General features: G+C 42.5%; 1 protein-coding gene across 3 annotated transcripts in view; it reads right to left on the bottom strand.

The window, feature by feature from the left end:
• PRRG1 (proline rich and Gla domain 1) overlaps positions 1 to 19,840 on the bottom strand; it is a 99,254-nt gene that overhangs the window by 30,393 nt on the left and 49,021 nt on the right. For all 3 annotated transcript variants that reach the window (XM_056556002.1, XM_056556001.1, XM_056556003.1), the window contains one exon: positions 16,774 to 16,819. In XM_056556002.1, the coding sequence (XP_056411977.1) occupies positions 16,774 to 16,783 (10 nt within the window). In that variant the 5' untranslated portion in view covers positions 16,784 to 16,819. The remainder of the gene's footprint in view (positions 1 to 16,773; positions 16,820 to 19,840) is intronic.

Genomic DNA, 19,840 nt, shown 5'->3' with positions numbered 1-19,840 from the left:
GCTTCTGTACATGTTCTTGGAGGTCTAGATAATGTGAAATATTGCAAGTAGCACTGTTTATTCCTGAAATAATTGGTCTTCCGGGAGGGTGTTGCTAATCCTTATGTATTTTTGGTAAGTGGTAATAAAAAGGAACCGAGGGATTCTGCATGTATAAAAACTCTCTCTCTTTTTTGGTTATTATATTGTTTCTCAGGCCAGTTTCTAAAATTGCTAAAATCTTAGATTGTAACTGAAGGAAGGGGTAATTTTTAACACATTCATAGTAGGACGTGTCCTCCAAGATTTTTCGTGCTTCGCAGTCATAATCTTTATAATCCTGAATGATTATCCCTCCCCCCTTATCGGCAGAGCGGATAACAATGTCTTTATTGTTTTTCAAGGCAGAATATTCTTTTTTAGTTAAATGTCTCTCCTTGGAACTGGATGAAAAAAATTCCAGGAGGTTTCTAAAATCCCTGGCCACCAGGTCATGAAAAGTTTGCAGAAAATGTCCCTGGCTGCTTACAGGGTAAAATTTGGATTTTATTTCTGTATGGACACCTATTGCCAATAACTCTTCACTAGGTGCTTTTTGTGTGTTATTTTGTGCATTGTTGGGTATAGAGAAATGTCGTTGAAGGGTTAACTGGCGGGTGAATTGGTGTAAATCTAAAAACAATTCAAACTTGTCAGGATGATATTTCGGGCAGCAAGATAGCCCTTTCATTAGAAGTGATCTTTCTCCTTCATTTAAAATATGCTGTGCCAGGTTGAAGATTTTTATTGTGGAATTGTCTGAAGGTGCAGTATCTGTGGGAGGTATTACTTTTTGAAGCTTTTTCTGTGTTTGTTGCTGATTCCCCCTCTGGTGCCTCTTCTAGTTTTCTTTTTGTAGGCTTTCTGGGGTGACAGAATTCCGTAATGGTTTTTTTCTTGGTCTGGCCCATCCCTAAAAAAGAGGGGGATGGGGTAGGATCTATTGTATGAATTAAAGCAAATTCTTGATGCTCTAATTGTTGTGTTGAAAGAAGGGAACCACAATCGTTAAGTATATCTTGGATGAGATCTTCAGTATGCACTTCTATGTCTGTATAGATGGTGGGAGAAGGAAGAACACAAGTATTTGTCGGATGATGTATTTCAGCACAGGAGGTGATGGAGTGAATGGCATTTGTGATTGTTAATACCGGGTGGGCCATTTATATGGATACACCTTAATAAAATGGGAATGGTTGGTGATATTAACTTCCTGTTTGTGGCACATTAGTATATGTGAGGGGGGAAACTTTTCAAGATGGGCGGTGACCATGGCGGCCATTTTGAAGTCGGACATTTTGAATCCAACTTTTGTTTTTTCAATAGGAAGAGGGTCATGTGACACATCAAACTTATTGGGCATTTCACAAGAAAAACAATGATGTGCTTGGTTTTAACATACCTTTATTCTTTCATGAGTTATTTACAAGTTTCTGACCACTTCTAAAATGTGTTCAATGTGCTGCCCATTGTGTTGGATTGTCAATGCAACCCTCTTCTCCCACTCTTCACACACTGATAGCAACACCGCAGGAGAAATGCTAGCACTGGCTTCCAGTATCTGTAGTTTCAGGTCCTGCACATCTCACAGCATAGACAATTGCCTTCAGATGACCCCAAAGATAAAAGTCTAAGGGGGTCAGATCGGGAGACCTTTGAAGCCATTCAACTGGCCCATGACGACCAAACCACTTTCCAGGAAACTGGTCATCTAGGAATGCTCGGACCTGACACCCATAATGTGGTGGTGCACCATCTTGCTGGAAAAACTCAGGGAACGTGCCAGCTTCAGTGCATAAAGAGGGAAACACATCATCATCATCATGTAGCAATTTCGCATATCCAGTGGCCTTGAGGTTTCCATTGATGAAGAATGGCCCCACTATCTTTGTACCCCATATACCACACCATACCATCAATTTGGGTGTCAGGTCCGAGCATTCCTAGATGAGCAGTTTCCTGGAAATTGGTCATCGTGGGCCAGTTGAATGGCCCCCAAGGTCTCCCGATCTGACCCCCTTAGACTTATCTTTGGGGTCATCTGAAGGCAATTGTCTATGCTGTGAAGATACGAGATGTGCAGCACCTGAAACTACGGATACTGGAAGCCTGTGCTAGCATTTCTTCTGCAGTGTTGCTTTCAGTGTGTGAAGAGTGGGAGAAGAGGGTTGCATTGACAATCCAACACAATGGGCAGCACATTGAACACATTTTATAAGAGGTCAGAAACTTGTAAATAACTCATGAAAGAATAAAGTTACGTTAAAACCAAGCACATCATTGTTTTTCTTGTGAAATTCCCAATAAGTTTCATGTGTCATATGACACTCTTCCTTTTGAAAAAACAAAAGTTGGATTCAAAATGTCCGACTTCAAAATGGCCACCATGGTCACCCCCCATCTTGAAAAGTTTCCCCCCCCCCCCTCACATATACTAATGTGCCACAAACAGGAAGTTAATATCACCAACCATTCCCATTTTATTAAGGCGTAGCCATATAAATGGCCCACCCTGTATAAAGGGAACTGATGCTTCTGTTCCCACTAAGGAATTCTCAATGAGCAATGGACCTTGTGTTCCAGGTATGGAGGGTAAGATGCTAGGGTCATGTACAGTGAATAACGATTCCTCCAGTGATAAACAGTGAGGTTTGATGGGAGAAGGGGATAAGTGCAGCGCCGGTAGTGTTACATTCCCTATTTAAAAAATGTCTTAATTTCTCTTTCAAATGGCGGAATGTAGCTCTGATGTCCTTCAGATGGTCTACTGTGATTTGATGAACGTTTTTTGGGCTATGGTAATTTTGATGAAATTTTTGTTGTTCTATCTGTTTCTTCTTTTTTACTCTCTTTCATGAGGTTAGTTGTATCTTTATTATTTGATGGCTTGGGTGCGGTCTGAGAAAAATTGGAGTTGTGCCACATTTGTCCTGTTCTTGTGGATTGTCCCTTTGTTTTGTTGTATCTATTATATCGGAACCTATTATCGGGTTTGTTTTTGGGATAGAAATATCTATCACTATTGTTATACGTGGAAGAGGTATTTGCGATTGGTGTGGCATTGTTATTCCTCTGTTCTGAGTGATGGGTAGTGGATAGTTTTCTGTGCGTATTGTTATTCTCATTGTTATATCTATTATAATTATTACTATTGTTATTATTGGTGTGTTTTTTTGTGCCAGTTTCTGTATCTATCCATCTGTCTGTCATTTCTGTCTCTATTAAAGGGGTTATCCACCATAAGGTGATTTTAGTATGTACCTGGAAGACAGTAATGGACATGCTTAGGAAGGATCTGTGCTTATCTTGGGGATAAATAGCTATGTTGTGAGATTACCATAATACTGTGGCTAGCTTTTTGTGAACTAGTATTTCCTGTTTGACTTTTCTCTTTTTGACTACAAATCCCACAATTCAATTTTCCTCCCTCCCACACATCAGCCACCCCACCCATTGAAACATAAATGAGCTGCAGACGTGTGGTTTTCAAATCAGGGTGCCTCCAGCTGTTGCATTAGTTGCAGATTGATCCCTCCACCCACTGAAGCAGACAGGCTCCCTGTCATCAGCTGACTAGTGAGTCAGGTCTCGGCCGCATTGCAAGCTGGGAAAAATCTGAGACAACAGTCATTTTGTATGCTGTTAAAAATAAATAGTGGGGTGAAAATCACAGAAAAATTGTGAGAAAACAGTCACACACAGGTACAGACACTATATTATGAACTACACTAACTTTACAGCCCCTGTAGCAGAGTCAAATAAAAAATATTTCTGGAATACCCCTTTAAGCTTACTGGCTTTTTTAATAATAAGGACTTTTTGACATTTTGAGACTCTTTGGGAAATATTATTATTTTGAGTTTCATATTCTAATTGAGAGGAGAAAGGTTTAAAGGTGCTGTATTGTGTCAGTAATTTTTAACAATTATTTTTGTAATATTTCTCTTTTGAATTTTATGTGGTGATCAACATATGTGAACATTCATTTAATATAGTGTTTCCCACTCATTTTTATACACTTCATCATTTGCAAAAGTAGGGTCCAATTAGTGCTGGGCGGTATACCGGATCATACCGATACATTAGTATGATATTTTTTCCTGAACGATATGAATTTTTCCCATACCGCAATACCGGTTGCAGCCCCCCCCCCCCCTCGATTGTGACCCGCAAGCGCTGCCTCTCCCCCCCCCCCCCTCCCCAAATAATTATCAGCTGCTGCGCTGTACGATCATTGTGCCCGGGCTGCAAAGATAAACAAAATAAACTTTCTCTCTCCTTCCTACGTTCCCCCGTTGTTCCAGTACCGGCCTCACGCTGGGAATGGGAACGTCACAGTTGAGTTGTCAGCCTATCACCGGCAGCAGGGATGTCCCGCTCCGGCCGGCTTCTTACATGACAATGCGCTCAGCCTATCACTGACCGAGGCGGGACATCGCTGCGGCCGGTAATACGCTGACTGCTCTGTGACGTTTCTGTCCCCAGGAAGCAGCAAGAGGACCGCAGTGGAGGACCGCGAGGCCGGTACCGGAGCAACGGGGGAACGTAGGAAGGTGAGTGAAAGTTTATTTTGTTTATTTCAGCAGCCCGGGGACTGGATAATATAGTACAGCGCTGCGGTTGATAATTATTTGGGGGGGGGGGGGGGAAAGCAGCGCTCGCAGGTCACATATGATTAGTTCCCAGATGTGGGGACAGCGCAGCGCTGGGCTGATCTACCCCCTGCCCGGTTTAAGCACGGGTCACATGATTGGGGGGGTTGAAAATACCATTAAATACCGTGGAATCGCCATAACTTACAAAAATACCGTGATACACATTTCTGGTCATACCGCCCAGCTCTAGGTCCAATTGTACTTATACTAGCAGGTTGCATGGTTTTGTTCTATGGACACAGCCTTATATTGTAACATCCTTATTTATGTATCCACACTGCTCTTTATAGATTTGGTCATTTATGCCAATTACATACATATGTCCCAGGCTGCCGCCTTTGTTGTGTAATCCTCCTTGTTTTAATACTGATTTTATTGTATGTCACAATTTGTTATAATAAAGATATAGTTGGGGCAAGCTCATAATTGTCAGCCCATTTTTGGGCAGGTTACCTAATACCCTAGTAGCTATTATTTTTGTCACTTGTAAGGCATTTATTAGGAAAAGAAAAAAGCCCAGTGTGTGTAGTGATCACGTGTTTGTGTATTGTCAGGTGAGACCATTGAGCTAGTACATTTTCTAGAGCAGATGACAAATTTTAGAGATTTAGAGAAAAATGATTGAGCTCCATCACCTAACTTCAGAATTAGGCTCCATTTACATCTTTTTACAGGTAAATCCACATGGAAAGGAAACATTTTGGATGTGTGCATAAAATAAGCAGTGTAATAAATGGGAAGTTCCCGATACCATTTTTATTTCAAAATCATGTGATAGTTTTTTTTTTTTTTAAACCCCTTAAGGACCCGGCCATTTTTTGAACATCTGACCACTGTCACTTTAAAGGGGTATTCCGGGCAAAAACATATTATCCCCTATCGAAAGGATAGGGAATAAGATGTCTGATCGCAGGGGCCCGCTGCTGGGACCCCCCGCAATCTCCCTGCAGCAGCCCGCATTCTATGCGTAGCTGCATCTGAAGTTTCGGAAACCTCCGGGCTTCCGAGACGGGGGCGTGATGTCACGCCATGCCCCATCCATTCATGTCTATGGGAGGGGCGTTTCAGTCGTTACGCCCCCTCTCATAGAAATTAATGGAGGGGGCGTGGCGTGACGTCCGAAATTTCAGAAGCAGCTACGCATAGAATGCGGGCTGCTGCAGGGAGATCGCGGGGGTCCCAGCGGTGTGCCACCCACGATCAGACATCTTATCCCCTATCCTTTCGATAGGGGATAAGAAGTTTTTGCCCGGAAAACCCCTTTAAGCATTAATAACTCATTTTTTAATTTGAAGCTCTCTGCTTATAAGGAAAATAAATGATATATTGATTCACATATACAATATGTCTACTTTATGTTTGCATCATAAAGTTGCCATGTTTTTACTTTTGGAAGACATCAGAGGGCTTCAAAGTTCAGCAGCAATTTTCCAATTTTTCTCAAAATTTTCAAAATCGAAATTTTTCAGGGACCAGTTCAGTTTTGAAGTGTATTTGAAGGGCTTTATAAGATATACCCAATAAATGACCCCATTATAAAAACTGCACCCCTCAAAGTATTCAAAATGACATTCAAAAAGTTTGTTAACTCTTTAGGTGTTTCACACGAATAGCAGCAAGGTAAAGGAGAAAATTCAAAATCTTCATTTTTTACACTGGCATGTTCTTGTAGACCCAGTTATTGAATTTTTACAAGGGGTAGAAGGAGAGAAATCTTCCTAAAATGTGTAGCCCAATTTCTCTCGAGTAAGAGAATACCTCATATGTGTATGTCAAGTGTTCGGCGGGCTCAGAAGTGAAGGAGCGACAGTGGGATTTTGGAGAGCGAGTTTTTCTGAAATGGTCAGAACTGCTGTAAAATCACCAATTTAGACCTCAAATGTACATGGTGCGCTCTCACTCCTGAGCCTTGTTGTGCACCCACAGAGCATTTTATGCCCACATATGGGGTATTTCTGTACTCAGGAGAAATTGTGTTACAAATTTTGGGGGTCTTTTTTCATTTTACAGCTTGTGGAAATAAAAAGTATGGGGCAACACCAGCATGTTAGTGTCAAATTTTTAATTTTTTTACACCAACATGCTGGTGTAGACCCCAACTATACCTTTTCTTAAAGGGGTAAAAGGAGAAAAAAAAAACTCTAAATTTGTAACACAATTTCTTCCGAGTACCCTATATGGGGCCCTAAACTACTTCCTTGAAATACGACAGGGCTCCAAAGTGAGAGAGCGCCACGCGCACTTGAGGCCTATTCTGGGGATTTGCAACCGCCACCAAAATACCCTACGGCAGTGTTTCCCAAACAGGGTGTCTCCAGCTGTTGCAAAACTTCCAGCATGCCTTGACAGTCAGTGGCTGTCTGGCAATACTGGAAGTTGTGTTTACAGTGAGTTTCTTGCTGGGAGTTTGAGCTGCGGCGGAAAATTTGCCACATCTCAAACTTGCAGCAGAAAACTCGCTGTAAACCCGCCCGTGTGAATGTACCCTGTACATTTACATATAGTGTGTGTGTGTGTGTGTGTGGGGGGGCGCAAACTTCCAGCTGTTGCAAAACTACAACTCCCAGCATGCACTGACAGACCATACATGCAGGGAGTTGTAGTTATGCAACAGCTGGAGGCACATTGGTTGCGCAACACAGAGTTGGTTACTTAACTCAGTGTTTTGCAAACAGTGTGCCTCCAGCTGTTGCAAAACTAGAACTCCCAGCATGTACAGTCTATCAGTGCATGCTGGCAGTTGTATTTTTGACACAGCTGGAGGCACACTGGTTGCAAAACACTGAGTTAGGACATAAACTCTGTTTCACAACCAATGTGTCTCCAGCTGTTGCAAAACTGCAACACTCAGCATGCATTGACATTCGAAGGGCATGCTGAGAGTTGTAGTTTTGCAACAGCTGGAGGCACACTGCTAATACTCCCAGCATGCCCTTTGGTAGTCTGTGCATGCTGGGAGTTGTAGTTATGCAACAGCTGGATGCACACTTTTTCATAGAAAAAATTTGCCTCCAGCTGTTGCATAACTACAACCCCAGGCATGCACAGACAACCAAAAGGCATGCTGGAAGTTGCAGTTGGAACTCCAGCTGTTGCAAAACTACAACTCCCAGCATGCCCTTAGTTGTTGCTAAGCAACAGCAGGAGGTGAACAGGCCTCACCTCCTGCTGTATCCTGCTGCCTGCACCGATGGGACCATCGCCGCTGCTGCCACCACTCCTGCCACAGGGACCAGCACCGCCGCTCCTGAGGGGACCCCTGCCGGACCAGGGAAAGGTAGGAGACCCCGCCGGCCCCGATCTCCACCCCGATCGCAGCCCAGCAGGACACGTGATCGTGAGGTGGCACCCATGCCACAGGTGAATGGGGCTGTCTCGGACAGCCCCATTCACCTTTTTTCCGGGTCACCAGAGACCAGATTGACTTTTGCACAAGTACTAGTATCGGGACATCCCTAGTTATAAAGTAGCAAATGAGAGAGTTAATACAAATCTTTTAAATATGCTGCATTTTTTAATGGAACTTGTCCTGTGGAGAATATTCCAGCTTAAAAAAATTCATATATGTTATATATACATACTTGACAATGGTACCTCGCAGCTCCAGTTCAGCTCCTTCCATTTGCCCAAAGCTTCTGTCTACTTCTGAGATGACAGCTTTGAAGTACCTGCCTGCTCAGCCAATCAATGGGACATCACTGTGGCAAGTGTTCGGCTGAGTGAGAGAACTTAAAAGGGGCCGAATTGGAGCTGCGGGGCCGTAGGGAGGCAAGTATAGTATAAAAATATTACGTCTTTATGTTTAATGTGGCTTTCTGAGAAAATGGGGTAATTTAAGTCAACTAATAGTTGTTGGACTCTAGACAGATGTGCCAATGTGATAAATGTGGCTTATCTGACATCTACATTTTCTCTATGATAAGACAATATTAGTAAAGTGTTTCACTTTTATTTATACACATACGGTCAAAACCGAGACAAGTCACCTTAGATTGTGTGCAGTTCTGTATCACGCTACTACTACATGTGACAAAACAGAAGAAATGCAGATGACATTACATAATGTTTTCCTAACTGTTGATTGATTTTTTCCCTCCACTTGATCTGGAAAACATATAATTAATTCAATAAATGTCCTTTGAATTGTTTGAGGTGTGCTTCACAAAGTTACAATGCTCAGCTATTAAATAGTGTTTTGTAATAAATCTAAGAGTTGTGTATTTACTATGAACTAAAAAAGCAGAGGGAACATTTTAAGCATGACAGTTCTAGAGTTTTTTTTTTGCTTATAAATCAGGTGTTGCTTATAAATCACAGTAAGGCTGGGTTCACATCATGTTTTTACCAATATGGGACCACATGCAGCTGGGGGGAGCTAAAACCTTGCGCTCCCGTATCCCTGCCGTATGCCGCCCGTATGTAATTCATTTCAATGAGCCGACCAGAGTGAAACGCCGACTCCAGTCGGCTCATTTTTGCCCCGTATGCGGTTTTCCAGCGGACCTCAAACCATGGTCGACTACGGTTGTCTAACACATAGGGGAACCTACCAAGACCATCTTTCACACAGTGGTCCGAACTAAAGGCTTCCACTTTGCATGATTTATTAAAGAGGCACACACCTCTCATTAAATCAGGCAGTGTAGTGGCTAATATAGATTGACTACAATTTCTGCTTGCTCTCTAGTGTAAATTGTCATAAAGGTAATCATTGTGGGAGACCCCTTCCCACTTTACAATAGACGCTGACCAGTTGGCCCCCATAGTTTCTATAGTCTTAGATGGGCAGTATGTTTTCTTTAACCAAATAGAAAAGGATTTTCCTATGGCACTACGGATGGGTAGGATCACCGGTCCCTGGTTTAGGAAAGTGCTTTGCAGGTGCAATTACGGTGGAGCTCTGGTTTTAAAGAGAGCGCAAAATACATATAAGTGAAGGAAAGGAAAACAGTCCACTCACCATGTTCATCTTCTTTTATTGCATAAAATACTCAAATACAGACATAAGGGAGAGGGAAGGAGCGGGGGGTACAAGCGGCAACAAGCTCCGTTTCGCACTAAATAAATTGCTTCTTCCGGCCGGAAGAAGCACTTCATTTAGTGCGAAACGGAGCTTGTTGCCGCTTGTACCCCCCGCTCCTTCCCTCTCCCTTATGTCTGTATTTGAGTATTTTATGCAATAAAAGAAGATGAACATGGTGAGTGGCCGGTTTTCCTTTCCTTCACTTATAAGTATGTTTTCTTTATATATTCATTATCTTTCAGCTAAAATCGGGTTAGAGGAACAAGTTAGGCAGAACACATAGTAAGGGAACAGAGATCACAAATATAAATCTCTAATAAATAAAAAGCCTAAATGCAGATATGTCCAATTAACATACTCACACATTACAACTTTTGTAGATAAGAAAAAGAGGAGCGTGCACTCACAGCAGACAGGAGAATTTCTCCTTTGTTCTTTATGGCTGGTCAGAGCACTCAACACACAAGAGCAGGCTTACATTGCCACATTCACAAACCCTAGCCAGCAGAAAACAATGGGGGAGAGAAATACAACTGCCTGTGCAGTTATGTGCTGGATATCATGACTTGCATCACATATTTGATGTTTTTAAACACTTTACAAGGGGGTGTAGTTTACTGGAACATGGTTTCACAGAAGATTTACAAATCTTAAATGCACCAAACCCTTTGTCACACATTATTTTAAAGTAAAAAAATAACCCAGTGCGGTGTAAACTTAAAGCGGTACTCTGCTGCTCCCTGCTGCACGCAGAGATCAGAATTTTTGTTTCAAAATGCTGGGTGTGGCTGAGGTGGCTGTAATGTCATGCCACGCCTCCTCCATTAATGTCTATGGAAGGAGGGTGTGGCGGCCATCCCACCAACTCCCATAGACATGAATGGAGGGGTGTTGCGTGACATCACGAGGGAGCGTGGCGTGAAGTCACTGTCACCGCACCCAGCGTTTAGAAAAAAAAATCTGAACGCTGCATGCAGCAGGGAGCAGCGGAGTACTCCATTAAAAGACTGCAGGGAACATAACTGCCCATTCCTGTCCGTTTCCTGATAGCCCAGTCTCTGTCATCCTTCTTTTCTCATTCCTGTCACATGGAATGTCAGCTGAACTAGTAAAGAAGAGGGTGATGGAGGAGACTGGGTGATCAGGAATATGGCAGTGGCGGGGAGTGGGGTGGTGAGTATACCACTTTGTTAGTTATATTCCCTGCAGCCAGGGCTCAAATCCTGCAGCAACAGAGTTCCTGCAATTTTTTCCTGCAGGAGTCATGCTTGGGGTTCCCAAACTTTTTCCCCAAAGACTTGAACCCTGCGCCTGCAGCCCCATATTAAAAAATGCACTCTGCCTGCCTTTAAGGTCCTTTACACAAGCCAATCTGTACAAGCACCAGGCAGCCATATAGTACCGTATTTTTCGCTGTATAAGACGCACTTTTTCTTCCTCAAAACTGGGGGGGGGGAAGAGGGGGAAGTTGGTGTGTCTTATACGGCGAATACACACCTATCGCGGCGGTCCCTGCAGCCATCAACGGCCGGGACCCGTGGCTAATACAGGACATCACCGATCGCGGTGATGCCCTGTATTAACCCTTCAGACGCGGCGATCAAAGCTGACCGCCGCGTCTGAAGGGAAAGTGACACTAACCCGGCTTCTCAGTCGGGCTGTTCGGGACCTTACCTGCCTCCTCGGTGTCTGCTCCGTTCCGGGATCCCCTGCTTAGCCGGCGCTCTCCTTCGACATCACGTTGTCACGCACACCGTCCTGACGTGCGTAGCGACGTGATGACGGTGAAGGAGAGCGTGGATCCCGGGGAAGAAGACGTCCAAGGAGTCGGGGACACCGCGGGGACGCGGCAACAGCGATGGAGCGGCATCCAGGGCAGCGGTGACGGGTCCGGAGCGGCGGGGACACGTGAGTATTACCTCCTATACCAGTGGTCTTCAACCTGCGGACCTCCAGATGTTGCAAAACTATAACTCCCAGCATGCCCGGACAGCCAACGGCTGTCCGGGCATGTTGGGAGTTGTAGTTTTGCAACATAGGCCGATTATTGGGTACAAGTGTTTCTTCGAAAGCTCATTTGAGGAAAAGTGGCCTTTAGGCTGCAGTGACACACGGCTGTTTTTTGGGAAATCTGTCACTGCTTTTTAGCCAAAACCAAGGGCTCATTCAGAATATCCATGTGCGACATCAGTCTTAGGCTTGGTTCACACCACGTTTTGCAATACAGTTCCCGTATAAAGTTTTTGATGAAAAACGGATTCCTTAAAACCGGACTACACTGTATCAAAACATGTACACATTCTAACCTGTATACGGTTTGAAAAATGATGTTTTTAACTTTTCACTCCATTATGAATAAAGTTTAACTTGTTTGATTGAAATTCCAAGAAAAAAAAACTGTGCAAAGTCAAAAACCGTATGGTGCAAACCGGATGGAACCGTACGCACATACGGTTCTCTGTGGCTCCCATTGACTCATGTAAAGAAAAAAAAAAAAGTATACGGTTCTGTACGGTTTTCAAATTGAAAACGTATATGGGAACTGTATTGCAAAAATATGGTGCGAACCCAACTTTAGACTAGACTTTTTACATATGTGTTTATTTTCAAAAGCCTGAGGCATGGTTATAAATCTGGTGAATTATTAGACTGTATAGTCTGAGTTTACTTGCTAAGAAGTAAACAATTTTCTGTTAGGGTATGTTCACACTGCGGAATCCCCGCGGAATTCCGCGAGTAAAAGTCAGCACAGTGAACATTACAATCAGTGTGAATAGGTCTTCCGCGAGACCCGTTCACACTGCGGACTTTCAGTGGCTGAAATTGTTCCGGGCAAAGAAAGAACATGTTCATTCTTTGCGCAGACGTCCGCGAGCACTTCATACCCATCAATGGTGATGGCGCAGGGCCGCACGGTCCTATCGCCGCCGCCTGCCAGTCTGAATCTCCGTGAGCAGAGATTCCGTTCACACACTGTAGTGTGAACATACCCTTAAACTTCCCCAGTGTGTCTACTAATCCCTCTGTGTTTCTCATGGTATCTGTGAAAATAAAACCACTGTGTCTTCATATAACATCAGAAGCAAGGAGTACAATAAACAAGTACATATACAAGAGATACAAAATAAAGGCATGTGCATGATGCTTTAGGGAGATTGCAAACCTCCAATCTCAACTGGCCAAGTATAAGTGATATAAAACACTGTAAAAATATATTAACGTTGATTTTATTTCTAAACAAAAGCATTAAATAGCATAACTTTGAGATCGCTTTCGTTTAATGGAAAACTGTATTGCAAACATGTGTTCCTGAGTTATAAGTCTCCCACTGAACTCAAACTAGGATACAGAGGATCCACACATTTTTAGTGTTCAGCAGCTTTATGATATCAGCAGAACAGACGGCTACTCTCCACGGATACTAATGTGTACTGAAGGGGCCTAGGGCACAGAAGCAACCCACCCTATAAACAGAGTATGCAGAGAAGGCTATAAAATAACATTCGTAATACCCGTTTTCTGATAATGTATACAGATTAAAACTTTTTTGATTAGTTTTATAGAGATATATATATATATATATATATATATATATATATATATATATATATATATATATATATATATATATATATATATATATATATACCGTATGTACTCGAGTATAAGCCGAGTTTTTCAGCACGATTTTTCGTGCTGAAAACACCCCCCTCGGCTTATACTCGAGTGAACTCCCCCACCCGCAGTGGTCTTCAACCTGCGGACCTCCAGAGGTTTCAAAACTACAACTCCCAGCAAGCCCGGGCAGCCATCGGCTGTCCGGGCTTGCTGGGAGTTGTAGTTTTGAAACCTCCGGAGGTCCGCAGGTTGAAGACCACTGCGGCCTTCAACATCATCCAGCCCCCTCTCACCCCCTTTAGTTCTGAGTACTCACCTCCGCTCGGCGCTGGTCCGGTCCTGCAGGACTGTCCGGTGAGGAGGTGGTCCGGTGGGATACTGGTTCCGGGCTGCTATCTTCACCGGGGAGGCCTCTTCTAAGCGCTTCGGGCCCGGCCTCAGAATAGTCACGTTGCCGTGACAACGACGCAGAGGTGCGTTCATTGCCAACGTACTTCTGCGTCATTGTCAAGGCAACGCCTCTATTCCGGGCCGGAAGCGCGGAGAAGAGGCGCCCCCGGTGAAGATAGCAGCCCGGACCACCTCCTCACCGGACCACCTCCTCACCGGACAGCCCTGCAGGACCGGACCAGCGCCGAGCGGAGGTGAGTACTCAGAACTAAAGGGGGTGAGAGGGGGGCTGGATGATGTTGAAGGCCGCAGTGGTCTTCAACCTGCGGACCTCCGGAGGTTTCAAAACTACAACTCCCAGCAAGCCCGGACAGCCGATGGCTGCCCGGGCTTGCTGGGAGTTGTAGTTTTGAAACCTCTGGAGGTCCGCAGGTTGAAGACCACTGAGGGCGAATGATGAGAAGAGGATGATGAAGGGGGGGTGTGGGGATGATGAAGGGGGGTGGGGATGATGAAGGGGGGTGTGTGGGATGATAAGGGGATGATGAAGGGGGGATGTGCGGGATGATAAGGGGATGATGAAGGGGGGATGTGTGGGATGATAAGGGAATGATAAGGGGATGATGAAGGGGGGATGTGTGGGATGATGACAAGGGGATGATGAAGGGGGGATGTGTGGGATGATAAGGGGATGATGAAGGGGGGATGTGTGGGATGATGACAAGGGGATGATGATGAGGATGTTAATGACGGGTCTGGATGATGACAGGGGGGGATGAGGTATTTCCCACCCTAGGCTTATACTCGAGTCAATAACTTTTCCTGGGATTTTGGGTTGAAATTAGGGGTCTCGGCTTATACTCGGGTCGGCTTATACTCGAGTATATACGGTGTACATACGGTGTACATTGTTATAACTTTTATTATGCTGTAGGGCAGTGGTCTTCAACCTGCGGACCTCCAGATGTTGCAAAACTACAACTCCCAGCATGCCCGGACAGCCATCGGCTGTCCGGGAATGCTGGGTGTTGTAGTTTGGAAACATCTGGAGGTCCGCAGGTTGAAGACCACTGGTGTAGGGAATAGCACAGCCAACTGATGCCACTATAAGCTAATACAATCTGTCTTTCCAATGTATACCTCCAATGGACACTGCTAAATGTACACTAAAAAGAGCTTTACTGACCAGAGGGAGTAAAACTACTTATACATACAGATTTCCTAGAATAAAAGGTTCTGATGCATCTTCCCTGTACATTACAGCTCTCAACCAATCTATTAAAAAAATACTCAAAGTTGAAGGTGTTTGGTATTTTAAAAATATATATGTGCCATCAGCAAACATACCGTACATAGGAAACATGATGATGAATAAAACAGCAAGGAGTTTAGTTGAAGTATCGCATTACTTTTCAAGCAGATGTAAACAAGCTGACTGTACGGACGGCTCAACTATCATGACATAATTGCCACCTACCTTTTACTGAAAACAGAGGCGTGGAGCTTTGCAAAACCCATATCCTTAAACAGGTCATAACGCCATACCAATAGCTAAGGTTGCACAATTGTACATTAAAATCGCAATCAAACTCCCCAGAGAGCAGGCTTTAACATGTTATCAATACTTTATATTGCAAATCATTAAAATAAAAGAGAATTGTACATAAAGTATAGTGATTGCTAAAAGGACTGATCATATTCTCAGTAATAATAGGATAATAGTAATGTCTGGACCAAGAAGTAACTGCAATCTAATAACTCCATATTGCTTTATTTTCTAATTGCATATTATGTTATTTTTATTTTATACTTATTTTAAGGAGGCGGCCTTCTGTTGTTCCAAAGTGGGAATAACAACACTATAGATTGTATTTAGAGATGAGCGAACTTACAGTAAATTCGATTCGTCACGAACTTCTCAGCTCGTCAGTTGATGACTTTTCCTGCATAAATTAGTTCAGCTTTCAGGTGCTCCGGTGGGCTGGAGACTCTTTCCTAGGAATGTATCCACCTTTTCCAGCCCACCGGAGCACCTGAAGCCTGAACTAATTTACGCAGGATAAGTCATCAACTGCCGAGCTGAGAAGTTCGTGATGAATCGAATTTACTGTAAATTCGCTCATCTCTAATTGTATTATAGCAGACAGAGGAGCAGACCCTACTCTCTAGTATAGAAGTATGAACTGAGCATGCTTCCTCAAGTAATGGGGATGAGGGGGGGGGATCGTAGAGCACACAGAGGCAGCCTGTCACTACCAGCCCAAAAAACACAGTAATGTGTAAGTGCTCTCTCACATAGGAAAAAGGAAGGAAGGATCCAGCTCCCAGGTGTAAAAGATCCAATAAAACTTGGCATCTAATCGTGAATATTAAAAGAGGAAGAAAGGAAAGTGACATTTCACTCGAAAAAGAGAGTGAAACGCTGACACGTTTCGAGCTGTCACTCTTAGTCATGGCCATGACTAAGAGTGACAGCTCGAAACGCGTCGGCATTTCACTCCCTTTTTAGAGTGACATGTCACTTTCCATTCTTCCTCTTTTAATATTCACGATTAAAAGCTAAGTTTTATTGGATCTTTTACACCTGGGAGCTGGATCCTTCCTTCCTTTTTTCCTCTATGCTACGGGGAGTGGCGGCTCCCTGCATCCGTGCTCCAGGACATCTATCAGATGATTACTATTCATGGACTTTATGGTGAGCTGATCTACACCCTTTGACAATTTTTTTTTTTTGCTCCCTCACATGTTGAAACTGCAGTAACTAGGGAACACACACCCTCTGAACTGCAATGCATAACTTTAATTCAAAATTTAGCTTGCAATATAAAAAGGCCTAAACTTATATAGACCGGAGGCAATAAGATGCAGGTTGCTTATCTTGGACAGGCCCCTTTGATCCTGCTATATAAACCTGGAAAAATGGTGGCAAAAATAACTTGCTTCCAGTTCATTTATGAACACAGCAAATTACGTCAACTTTTCAGTAATTCTCTCTGGTTCAATGTGCAGGAGTTTATCAATTTTTTGACCAATTATTATTTTGTAAGAAAGAATACACATATTACTTACCACTGGCCATATTTTTGATGTTTCACAACAGAAGGAAATAAGGACCCTGAAGAATAAAAAAACAAATGTTAAGACAAGGGTACTTGCAATAAATTCAAATCAGAGTTGCAATGGTTAATTCTTTCATGCTGTGTCATAAAGCTAAGAATGCAAAATGGTAAAAACAAGAACGGTAATTTCCCTCAATTGAGCCCCATTTCCTTCTATTTAACAAGGATATCTAGGAGATCACAATGCTATGGGCCCCTGTAGCTGGAGATCTAACTATGAAACAGCATTCATACTTCCAGGAGTCACATGCTGACAATCATGTTTCCTGTCCTTTATACTACTCCGAGCTGCACACAACTAAACACATATATACACACACATAATACATTTCATATATTTCATTCACATTTCATGTATAATAAAAACATCTTGGATGGGACAATATTCGTACAATATGAAAAAAAAAATGTAAAGTCTACCACTTTTTCTGTGTACCAGTTCCTGCCAATATATATATATATATATATATATATATATATATATATATATATATATATATATACTGTATATACACACACACATATATTGGATTGTAATGTATAAGCAATGGAATAGTGAAATCTCATAAGAAATCAATGTAAGAACATATTTTAAGACTAGTAGATGCTTGGAATAAAACTTCCACCAGATGTGGTTAGTAAATCCACCGTATGGGATTGTAACCATGCCCGAGATAAACATATCCTGTATCTATCCTAAGATAAAAAATAAAGTAAATAATATAAGGACAGAAAAGACACACCAGGCAGTTTTTCTCTGTCCACAATCTTCTATGTTTCTAATATAATACTTTTAAAAAAAATATAAAGCCCCCCATTTTTGTTACCATGCATTTCAGAAAACATGGAATAAAAAGTAATTAACAAAGTGCCATCTAACGCAAAATTGCAGCAATAAAAATTTATGGAGCATTGTGCAAAAAAAAAGAAAAAAAAAAGCTTTCACATAGCATGCATAAAAAGCATAAAAACTAGCTTTCTGGATGAACATTCTGCCGACGGCGGGTGCTGGGAAAACAACTGCAGGTGAAATTGAAAAAAATTTAATAAAATACCTGAAAATTTTCTAGTTTTTACACCATTCACTGTGCAGCAAAACTGACATGTTATCTGTATTCATTTAGCTATGATTAAGGCCTCCTTCCAGTACTTATCAGCTGCTGTATGCTCTAGAGGAAGTTGTATAGTTATTTTCTGACACCTCTGTCCATGTTAGGAACTGTCCAGAGCAGGAACAAAATCGAGCTGTTTTTTGACCTTTTTGTTGTACTGAATCTGTGTCCTGACTAAATCAGTGCTCAGGACTGCTGGGTGCTGCTGTAATCCCCACTGAATCTTATGAGATTTGAACATCACTTCAACAAAAAGAAAAAGTGATCCATATGTAAGCAATAAGGACACACTGATAGATCAAACCAACAGGTTGCTATACCCATATTGCAGACATACAGGTTTAGATAAGAACATTCTTAGTCACCATCATCTGGTAACTGGTTTCTTTGCTATAATTGTTCTCGCCCCAGATATAATTTCAAGAATTATAAGCAAATCAGCCCCTTTGAAAACTCCTTGGGGCAGATTTATCAAAACTAGTGCAGAGGAAAAGTTGACCAGTTGACCATAGCAACCAATCAGATCGCTTCTTCTAGTCATAAAAAAAAAGCCTCTGATTAATGAAAGAAGCGATCTGATTGGTTGCTATTTGCAACTGGTCAACTTTTCCGCTACACAGATTTTGATATATCTCCCCCTATATGCCCTGTATATTCTTCTATTAGGGTAGAGTCACAAAAAGCATATTACGGACATTCCATCTGGAATTTCCAAGAGGATTTCACTTGCAGCGTCCTATTGGTAACAGAATTTGATTCGCTGAAAATGTTCATTCTTTTGGTGGAATTCACCCGAAAAAGCCAATTCGTTAATGGGACTGTGAATTTCAGGGGGTAATATCAGAGGCTAAATTAACATTGATTCCAGGAAGGGTGAATAAGCAAAGAAACTCCTTGCGGAATTTTCTTAGTGTGAACATACCCATACAGTAGCAGTAAAGTGCATAAGAGGTAAAAAAATGTCATTTCAAATAAGCAGGTCATGTTTGGTGTTGTCACAGCCTGCAATAAATCCACATTGTTGCAGCTTTTGTCTTGAAAATCCTGCAAAATAGACAACTGTTGGAACACAAGTCCTCAGGAATTATGTACTGCGGCTATGTTCATAGTGCTGAATTTCCGCATGGAATTCTGCATGAATTTATAGCCAATTCTCTTCAATGGAATCCCACTGAAGTGTATAGTTTATAAATTCATGCAGAAATTCTGCGGTGTGAACATAGCCTAAGTGTGGCGGTACAGAGCAAAGCTATGATCACCAAATCAAACTTAGCTGAGGAAGCCTAAAGCCAATCTCCTGACTAATCACAGACTAATACACAGACCATTAGGGTACATCAATACAAGTATAAAATATATACAATAGACTGCAATGACATTTGCTGTCTGTGGACATGCTGGTAACAGAACTTCTGCAGATGCCATTTCCCCAACAATATTGGAGGATACTAGCACAAGTCATTTTCAGATATGACGCATGGTATTGATGCACAGTGAATATTAAAAGGAAAATAAGTATATCAAAGCTATGACTAAATGTTATGGCTCTTAAATTGGTGTTGAATGTCAGATTACTACCTGCTTCATCCTAGTGCCAAGTTTCAGCAATACATGCTCTCTCCATTAGTGAACAATAGTTTCTGAGGAGACGAGGCCTCGAGAGTCTCTGAACACATTAGCAATAATCTACAAGATTATCATCACATATTCTAAATCATCAGCACTTGTATATTGACAGTAACTACAGATCCATGTTGCTGCAGTTAGAAGCAGCATCCTTTACAGTGCCTTGTAGCTTGCTGGGCATGAGGATTCGTAGTGCCACACCTATCCTGCCTGTCACTAAAAAAGTGACTGGAAGATGGCATCCGCCGGCATACTGTGTGCCCTGGCACTCACCAGCGA

Source organism: Hyla sarda, chromosome 2, assembly GCF_029499605.1.
Source record: "Hyla sarda isolate aHylSar1 chromosome 2, aHylSar1.hap1, whole genome shotgun sequence".
NCBI lineage: Eukaryota > Metazoa > Chordata > Amphibia > Anura > Hylidae > Hyla > Hyla sarda.
This window is presented reverse-complemented; position numbering and strand designations above follow the sequence as displayed.